At 34.9% G+C, this 10,171-nt stretch overlaps 3 protein-coding genes and 1 pseudogene across 3 annotated transcripts; all 4 read right to left on the reverse strand.

The window, feature by feature from the left end:
* Positions 1 to 988: 988 nt before the first annotated feature.
* On the reverse strand, positions 989 to 2,359 carry LOC108477988 (receptor-like protein EIX1). Its single transcript, XM_053018641.1, has one exon. It carries the CDS (start codon positions 2,357 to 2,359, stop codon positions 989 to 991), a length of 1,371 nt encoding a protein of 456 aa, XP_052874601.1.
* Positions 2,360 to 3,081: 722 nt separating this feature from the next.
* LOC108477989 (late embryogenesis abundant protein At1g64065-like) lies at positions 3,082 to 4,049 on the reverse strand. Its single transcript, XM_017780438.2, has one exon. It carries the CDS (start codon positions 3,895 to 3,897, stop codon positions 3,286 to 3,288), a length of 612 nt encoding a protein of 203 aa, XP_017635927.1. The 5' UTR covers positions 3,898 to 4,049; the 3' UTR covers positions 3,082 to 3,285.
* A 2,461-nt stretch (positions 4,050 to 6,510) lies between these two features.
* On the reverse strand, positions 6,511 to 7,598 carry LOC108478866 (actin-depolymerizing factor 7). The gene is made up of 3 exons (XM_017781324.2): positions 7,373 to 7,598; positions 7,002 to 7,261; positions 6,511 to 6,902 (listed from the first exon to the last, which is right to left on the reverse strand). The coding sequence occupies exons 1-3, from the start codon at positions 7,373 to 7,375 to the stop codon at positions 6,752 to 6,754; spliced, it is 414 nt and encodes a 137-aa protein (XP_017636813.2). The 5' UTR covers positions 7,376 to 7,598; the 3' UTR covers positions 6,511 to 6,751.
* Positions 7,599 to 8,712: 1,114 nt separating this feature from the next.
* Positions 8,713 to 9,500, reverse strand: LOC108477990 (uncharacterized; annotated as a pseudogene).
* Positions 9,501 to 10,171: the final 671 nt, after the last annotated feature.

Raw genomic sequence — 10,171 nt, forward strand, 5'->3', positions numbered from 1 at the left:
ATTTTCAATCAAGTATGCACATCTTGTTTCTGAAACTTGCCATCATTATTTCAACAAGCAAAAGTTGCCCATCTTTACACCTGTCTACCAACCTCAAATAAGCATGTCGCCAACTCTGGTTGAATATTACAACTCCAACAACTCCCCAGAAGCCAGTTGCAAAGCCCGACATTATGACAATTTAAAACCACATCTTCTCAGCACGGTTATTGTCTTTGTTGTTGTCTTGATGAGGCTCATCATCCGAGCATTTCTGCAAACAAGGCGTTACCGGCATAAATGGAGGGGTCATCAAGAGTTTGGAGTTGATTGCCTTTGGGAATTTTGCCGGAGAAGTTGCTGTAGGACAAGCTGAGGGCGCTTAGTTTAGTTATAGATGACAGACTATCTGGGATCATGCCAGAAAGTTGATTGACAAACAAGTCGAGAGATTCCAGGGACTCAAGTTCCCCTATCTTCCCAGGGATCTTCCCTGACAACTGGTTTTGAGACAAGTTGAGAGCAGTTAAGCTGGTGAGGTGTGTCAGCTCTTCTGGGATTACTCCTTCCAAGTTATTCATTGAGAGGTCTATACTAACCAAAAATTGCAGTGTTTTTGTGTATTCCAGGTATCTTCCTTTGATCACCTCATTTAAGTGCTCCTTTTCCCACCATAGCATGGTTTTATAGCTTTCTAAATACACACTGGGGAAAGACCATGGCAGTTAAGTTGTCAAAGCAACGAGGTATCCTTCCTTGTAGATTGTTTTCAGCAAGATCCAGGATCTCAGATCAGTTGAGAGTTGGCAGAGTTGCCAAGGGATGCTACCGTTGAACTTGTTTCCCCGTAGTCTGAGAATTCTTAGGTACCCAAAGCTGTCCCCAATCCACTTAGGTACATTTCCAGATAATGCATTCTCGCCTACATCTAAAAATCTAAGAGATGTGCAATTCTTTAAGGCCAATGATAGCTGTCCGCTGAGATTATTGTTGCTCAAGTCCAACCATGTTAGCCAACAGAGATGCCCCATGGCGTGGGAGCAACACCTGAGAGATTGTTAGATGATTGGTCTACAACTTCTATATCTTGATGGTGTCTCCAACAATCAGGAATATTCCCAGCCAAGTTATTATTCGAGAGTTCAACAACTACCATAGTTTTAATATGGCACAACGAGTTTGGAATTGAACCCTTGATAAGATTGTTTAAAAGAATCAGAGAGCTCAAATGAGGCAGCATATCACCCATCCTTTCCGGAAGGACACCGGAGATCGAGTTACCGGAGAGATCTATCAACTTCAAGTTGGATGGAAATCTTGGAAGGGTCCCCTTGATCTGGTTGTGGGAGAGGTCCAGTTCATTGAGGTTCATGTCCTTCATCCATTTCGGCAAGGTACCCCAGATACTAGCATTCGAAAGAAGCAGTGTAGTTGCTTTCGATTGCGTTTGAAGCCATTGAGGAATTTGTGTTCCAAATTTGCAAGACTCCATTTCAATGTATTCCAATTGAAAAGGAGGTATCCAGTCGGATTTAATCTTGATAGTTAAACCAGTGGAGCCAATAGACAACGTTTTCAACTTCGATTGTGAAGCGAAGTGGACTTCGCAAATGGCAGCTTCCAATGAATCGTATGAAAGATCTAAAGTCTCAAGGTTCGAAAGTTGCCCGAGACTTTCCGGAACGGTTCCATTCAACTGATTGTGAGAAAGATGAACGTGTTTGAGGTTTCCAAGTATCCCCAGCCAATTAGGTACATAACCACTAATCCGAGCATAGTCTAAATTTAAAGCCTCTAAATCATGCCCAAAACATCCAGATAAATTTCGGTACTTTCCAATTTGCTCGCCTGGTAATTGGTTGTATGATATATCTAATGATCTCAAGTAACATATATTTCCGAACATCAATAACAACCCTTTCTCAATGCCACTGAATGCATTAGCTACAATATTGAGATGCAAAAGGTTCTTAAAATTGCCAAAGCTGTTGTGGATTGAAGATGTAATAAAAAGGTTGAAACTAAGATCAAGGAATCTTAGAGATGTCATGTTTTGAATCATACTAGGAACTGTGCCTGGAAAATCGTTTTGTCCAAGATCTAGATGCCGAACGCCATGAAATGAAGAATTTATGGGATGCCAAGACAAATGAGAATTATTTAGCCCACATTGTGACAAATGCAAGGACAAGAAGGAAGGAAACCTGTTGAGTACCTGAAACAAGCTTGGTGTCTCACCGAGGCATATTCCTGCCATGCCAAGGTGCTGCAAAGACGAAAGGTTAGAAATCCATTGCACATCGTGGACCGTCAAGGCCCATGGTGGTCCTTGATCATTGAATCGAGAATTGGAGATGTTAAGGTATCTCAGCTGTTTCATGGAACCAAAAATTTGCGGGATGGGGCTATATTGAAAATTATTTCCACTAAAGTCCAGGTGCTCCAAGTATGTGAACTGGAGCAAACAAGAATTTAGAACAGAAGCAACTAAGGGTCTCCTCTCCTCTCTAAGCAGTGAGGCCCAGGGTGGTCTGAGATTAAGCTTGACAACATGGCCATTGGTTTCATCACAACTTATTCCCCTCCATATGCAGCAGTTGTTGCCTTTCCATGAAGATAGGCGATGGTAAGGGTCTTTAAAACTTTGTTTCAGCTTCAGAAGTGTTTCTCTCACTTTCTATGCAACTGAAGCTTGAATTTGGGCATGAACACAACCACAAGCTAAGCATAAGGAGAACAGGATTCAAAAGTTTACGGATCATATTTGAGAAGAGGTTCAAATGGATTATTGCAGGCAGAGTGAAAGAGAAAGAAACTCAGGAAACTGCACCATGCATGTACGCCAGGCCAAGACCGCTATTAACTTGAGAAAAGGAGGCATTCTTTTGGAAGTTGACTGAAATAGGGGAGCAATACCAACTCCACAATTGACTTGTATACTGCATCCAATTGGTCGGTTTGACTTCCATCAAGAAATCAACGCTAGGGTCTTCGCTATCGTGTTCCATGATGCTTGCAATTGTTTGGTAGTTGCGCATTAGAAATTAAAAATTGCCCATATGTGATTAGAGTATTTCCAGTGCAACGGATAGGCAGCTATGTCAAGGACGCAAGCTATGACACTAATCAACATTATAGACATCCACATATACTAAAACAATCTTATAAATATAAGTATTCAATAAATCCACAAATGGATACAGATAAAAGAAAAAAAAGTAAAGAATAACAAGTTTATTTATATAGTATGATATATAAATAAGCCTCAACGCTGTAAAAGTACTGTAGATGTTGCAAAGCTCGACTTCATTGGCAGTTGATATCTTGGACAGCTCTGGTCACTAAGTTGACTAGCATGGCGCAGTTCATTTCTGCAGATTTCTTTTTCTTGATCAATTTCATCAACTGCACTTTCCCACTCAATTTGGAATGGCCTGTCAGTGCCAGAAACCCTGCTTTAATCTCACTTTCCAAGCTTGAATTATTGGGTATATTGTTTGAGTTCAACTCCACGGTCACATTCATCTTCTTCGTGGATCTTGCCTTGCTTCTTCCTTTTGCAACAAATGCCTCCCCAACTCCAACTCCCCCGTAATCGAACCAAATGGTGGTGTTGTCGAATTTGAAGTGGCCGAAGTTTGAGTTCTTGACGACAACTTGGGCGCTGAGTTTCATGTTGAAGGAAACAGGGCTAGGGGCTGCCGTGAGATCCTCGACGGTGACAGAGGTGAGAGTGAACTTGGGGTTTCTGATACGCATCACTGTAAGTGAAAAAATCAAGATGACAATAGTCTGGAAAATGGCGAAAGCTGCTACGTATACCACCAATTTCATGCGTTTCTTTCGCTTCAGCTCCTTGGATGCCTCTGCAGCTGACTCCGTTCCTGTCTTTCTCTGTTCGTAACTTTGCCTCGCCATTGCTGTATTCTCAAAGGAAAAGCTTCAATAATGGAATTTTAAAGGAGAGGTAGGTAACTCCATGTACGTGTGGGTGTGTATATATATGCAATAGCCAAGTTCCCATGGGCGTCCATATTCAGGGCTTATAACAATTAATTCCAATATAATATACAAGCAGAATATCCAGTTGTTAGTGTAACATTGTATAAAACAGGTGGAAAAGTTAGAAACCAGAATCCAGACCATCAAACCCTTCACTGTCTTCAGTTGCAGTAATAAGGAAAAAGAGTAGTATCTATTGTCAAACAGCAATTGCTTCTATTTTGTCACACCAAATATTCTAGATTATATATTTACATAAAATTCCAAAAATAAAATTCTAAACTCACTGCAGTTCCTTCGGTGTATTTTTGTTAAAATTTATATTTCTAAGTTTTGTAACAAAAAAGAAAAGTTTACTTTGTTGGCTTAGTTCTTTGTTTGCCATTTGTGATAACCTATAAGTGACATGTGTATTTTTTTTTCCTTTTGACGAATTTTTAAGCGTAATCTTTGCAAAAGTAAATTCTAACTTCTTTATACATCTAGCCAAATACTAATAAGGTCAATTTTTTTTTCTTATTTTACATTGATTTATATTATAAATATAAACACGATTACCAATTACCTTTAAAATTCCGTACATAATTTTCGACGCTTCCAAAATTAATTCTCTTAATTCCCAATTTTCAATTAATATAACGTTTTTATCATACACTTTCCCATTCAGCAATCCATCTAAAATAACTTTGTTGGCCTTTTTATTTGTAGGGTTTTATGGCATATTCAAATTCTGCAGTTAAGTTTACAGTATTGAGCCAGTTGACCGTATTTCTTTTTTCATTAACAATTTATTTGTTACATATATATTTTATTTTATTTTAATCGTTAATTGTATATCACTAATGCTTAATTGTTATAATTTTGACAATTAATGTTTTTCTTTTTAACAAATAGAATAGCATAAATGTTTTATTACAGATTTGATTTTTTACTCTTTTTAACTGAAAAATAATTCTACATACCAGGTATTTGATCTGAAATTTGACAATATGTTAATAATATAAATTTCTTATTCCTTAATGCCATCCCAATACCCAACTCACTCTTCCTTGCCATTACCTCTTCATTCCTTACATTTCTTATATCAAGTTTGATACATCAACAAAAATTATTTATTTAAAAATAAAATAAAATTGTATGTATAAGAGGGTTTAAACAAAAGTATAAGGCTTGAAAATTTTACTTGGCCAGAAAAGTTAGGTTTGTTAAACTCGGGGTTAGATTTGGACTCCAACATTTAGGGCTCCAACCTAGTCTATTTTATACTTTATAATATATTGTTTTATTTTATATATGATTTAATTTATATTGAATTAAATTCAATATATAATATTATAATGTAAAATTAAATAATATGTCAATTTGTTTATGTTTAAAATTTAATAAAACAAACAACATATCAATAGTATTTTTAAAAATTTAAGAAATAATATTGGGAAGGCTAAAATTAGTTTGAGTTGGCCATTTAGAAATATAGATGAGTTTAGAAAATTTTGAGACCCATATATAGTGTTAGGCTTGACAAACATAAAGTGTTCTAATATCATACATTAACTCGGCTTAAATCCGATTCAATTTAATCGATGAACATATCTAATTTCTAAACCCTTCTTTCTAATCAAAATAATTTTTAGGATTTGATTTTACTAATTTATGAGTTGTAATTAATTTTTGGTCATATCTATTATATTATTTGATATTTAAATATCTTTTGCTTTAATTATGAAAATTTCAAATTTACTAGATATGAAATTGTATTGATAGCTTAAAATATTTGTCTTGTAAATAAGAGTTTATGTATTCATAATTGTTTAATTATATATATATATATATATATATATATATATTTTACTGAATAGCATAATTCACAATTTATATTGTCTTGTTAATTAGAAATGAGTCTTTAATTTTAATGTTATTAATGGACTAAATTTTATTTGATTCATTACAATGTTATTTGTTAATAAGGAAATAACCAACAAGTTTCATCTTAGTTATTGAGAAGAAAGTAGAGGTTAAGTGCTAGTAGCTTTGTTAATAACTAAAATTAATTTATCAAGAGTATATGAAAAAATTTTACATTGACGATTAAATTGTGAATCAAAACTACAACTTTACTTTTGACTAGATTTTCATTGCATTGATTTTTCATATTTTCTTTGCGATTTTTCTTTTGGTAATTTTTCATTTTAATTGCAAATTATTCCGTTTACTATTTATTTTATTTGTTTTTATTGGAGAAATAAAATTATTATTAATCCCTATGAATATTACTCTACTCTCTACTAACTACAAAATTTTATATTTTTAAGAGGATAAATCTTAAAATTATAAATGAATTTTAATTTAATGTTAAATATTATACATTTTAACTTTAATTTTATACATAATATTTAAATTTGATTCTATCTTTTATAAACAACTAATATTATTTTATAATAATTATATAAACATCATATATTTCAAAGAAATTAATAGAATAATAATATGTCTAACTAAGACCAAATAGAAATGATCGAAAAGTATAAATTTAGCATAAATGTATGGATAATATTACATTAAAACTACAAGAGTCCATTGTAAAACCCACACTTCAAAAAAAAAAAAGAAAAAAGTTTGACAAAAGAAGAAAAAGTATAAATAGAAATGATTGAAAAAGTATAAATTTAGCATAAATGCAATTAAGCAATGCTTACAAATGGTAGTCATATGCATAAAGAGCGGGTGAATGTTGGAGAAGAAAGTAAAACGCAAGAATAGCTTTGCGTGTTCAGATTGCCCGGGCTTTTATAATGTCAAAGCTCATTTCACTAGGGTCTGTTGCCTGCAACTCAACTTGAATGCCATCCAATTCTCTCTTGAATCTATCTTTTGAGCTTGCATACACCATCTTACTTCTCACTCTTGATGTATCTGGTGACCTGTTAAAAAGAAAAATGAAGGAATTTGGAGAGTTTTTCTTGGAATATATGTTAAATGAATGAAATAAAGGTAGACTGATTTGGGGTTGGCATATATACCATGCAATGAAGAAAATTTTGCTTTTCTGACAGTTCTCATCAGTGGTGAAATCGAAATCAAAGACGGCATAGCGACATTCATCGGCAGGTAGAGCCGCAGTGAAATCTTCATAGGTTTCTTGAGGGCTTCCAACTTTCTCAACCACCACCTGCTGCTCTTGAATCTTGAAAACAATGAACCTATAGTTTCTCTTCGCTTTTAGCTCCAAGAATTTCAGCTTACATTCATCATCAACAGCCATTCCAGATGCCGCGTTCGCCTAATCCGACATATGACCAAGAAATATATGAATCAATGAAAGATTTCCGACCAGCATCTCTAAATTCTAAATTAAACAACATTTCTAACATGGCATGTAAGAAGAACTCACCATTTTTTCGTCCAAAGGAATTGAGTTATGTAAGGAGGAGCAGGAGGAGGAGGAGAGGAAGAAGAAGGAAAAGAAGAAGAAGAAGAAGAAGAAGAAGAAGAAGAAGAAGAAGAATAAGAAGAAGACAGAGAGAAATGAAGTAGGGGATAAAGTGGGAAGAGATCCTTAGTTGAGGGGAGATATTATGAGGCGAGAGGAATACGGTGGTGAAGAGAAATTTGAGGGCAAAACAATGGTAAACAACTCTCCAAGCTTTAAAGGCTAACCATGTCCGCAACAATAGTTGTTCTTTACGTGTTGATTTTCAGGAAAACGCACGTTCATTTCTGGTTGCATGGCCAGGATTTTTGTTGCCTATTTTGAGTAAAACTTCTTTTGACATTTTATCCCTTATTATCAGATTTCATCACACAAATTTGTATACTTCGGCCTTGCATTTCACGTTTCAGCCTTGATTAAGATCACTAATAAATTATAGTAAGAATTAATCACTCACAATGTGCAAGGGTTATTTAATACCAGTTTAATGAGATAAAATTTAAGGGTTTGAAAAAAAATATTAATAGTTTATTTAGATGTCTCATTGGATTAACTCTTACATAATAAATGGATTAATATTGCATAGGTGTATCAAGGACGAGTTTAAGATTTTATCATAAATATCAAGCGGTTAATTTAAGGTAATTAACGTTATTTACTTCCAAAGCAATTAAACTATATTTATTTATTCGATTATTTGATAAACATATTATATTAAAAGTTTTTCATATATAAATCTCTCTACTTATTAAGGTTATACATAATAATAATAAAAATTTATAACTTTAGAGTTTGTGTAACAAAAAGAAAAGAAAAGGATCAAAAGAGAAATTAATTTTTTCCGTCAAATCCAATTATTGAATCCAACGCCCACATTAAAATCAAATAACCTTATTGTTGTAGGATTATTTTTATGAAATATTAAATTTTAATTTACCTAACATCAAAATTTAGAAATAGTTAAAATAAATTCTAATCAACCATGTTGAAATGACTCTATAAATATTTGTATTTCACATAGTTTCATTTTTCATACCCATTAAGCATATAAATAAGTGGGGTATGGTCAACCACACATCTTCATAGCATACATATCTCTAGCAAACTAATCTATATATCTATGAAGTTGCAGTTTATCATATGTAGATTGCACACACCAACACCGGGGTCCAAGCTCATGGGTCATGGCTCATTCCAAAATTTTAATAAGATGGTTCATGCATTTGAGCCCGGTTTCTAAAACCTAGCCCCTACCCAATGGAACTTTCTTTATTATTGTAAACTTACCAGTCAACCAAAATTTAGAGTGGCGGCATTGTTGGGGCAACGCCCAAGAACTTCACACCACTGGCGGGTCCTGTTGCAACAATACCAGAGCTTCGGATCTCAGCCAGTTCTCTTTGTGTATTTGCTCCTTGTGCCTCACATAATTTCGGAAGGAAAACACCTGCCAAGATATCAAGTATTAGTTTTTAAATTTAATTTAATTATTGCTCTTGCATGCTCTTCTAGTACTGTTAAAAGACGTTACCTTCTCCCGCGGCGAGATTGAAGTAAAGGTCGGCGACGTTGGGTCAGCTATTGTAGCACTGAGGGGAGCAAACATTTGGGTGAAGCGAGACTTTAAGGAGGGAATCGGATAAGATGCCGAAGCATTTTCTGCCAAGCCCGCATGCTTTGACACACTGGTCGATCTCAATCCAGTTGCTGATCTTATCGTCTTCGATCTCCGATGTCCGGCATGTGAATTCATCCTTGCCGCTCCTCTTGACGTGCTTCTCTAGCACGCAGCGTTTACCGGCCGATGATACCGGGTAGGTGCAGGTGTCTTCGTCAAGTGGTTCACATGTTATTTCCCTTGCAACCAAAATTATACAGTTTCGTCAAAGTGTTGCCATCTTGATATTACAACTTTGCATGTTTTTTAATTAAAGTGCTTGATTTGAGAACCTAGGGTGGCTTGACAGAAGGCGGCAAGCAGTGCAAGAGCAAGGACTGGTAAGGCCTTGAAGCTAAAGTTGGAAGCCATGGTTTTCGAATGGAGAGAACACCAACAAAAAAGAAAAAGAAAAAGAAAGATTTGTTGGGTTTCGATATGGAGCGTGATGGGGGAAGGAAAGGGTTCTTTATAGTATCACAAGTCACAACATAATGTTCTCAATAAACTCATAATTCTGCGCACACTACAAAAATATAAGTAGAGTTTTCTTTTGTTTCTTTCCACAAACTCAGCTCAGATTGATTTGACTATTAATATGTTTTATTTTATAAATAAATTTAAATAATAATAAAAATGTGTTACATTTAGGTTGAATTGGACTATGTTGGCATAAATTCATAAATTTTGTAATGATGTGAGCTGAAATTTCTAGAAATATATTTTTTTGAAAGATTCATGGCAATTTTAACTTATGTTTTCATAATAAGACCCGTACCTCGCGGGCTAGGTCCGGTAGTGATAATAAAATAATTTATTTATATATACACAGGAATAGTATGTGAAAGAAAAGAAACATTTACAACTTCAAATTAGAAATGGAGAGTAGCCCTACTTTTGATGCACGGGCCATGAAGAAATGGTGGATATTGGTGGGAACCGACCAAGGGTGACCTTGCTTTGCATGTCAAGGAGTCGATTAGTGGCGCAGAAATGCCCCCATCACTCATCACGCTGTGCTTTCAAAACCAGAAGTTCGGCATATGGTCTGAATTTTTTACCCGTAATTGGGGTGCAGCATCTCAATTAGAAGTGAAGTGAAC

The sequence above is a fragment of the Gossypium arboreum genome, chromosome 9 (assembly GCF_025698485.1).
Source record: "Gossypium arboreum isolate Shixiya-1 chromosome 9, ASM2569848v2, whole genome shotgun sequence".
In the NCBI taxonomy this organism is placed as follows: Eukaryota; Viridiplantae; Streptophyta; class Magnoliopsida; order Malvales; family Malvaceae; genus Gossypium; species Gossypium arboreum.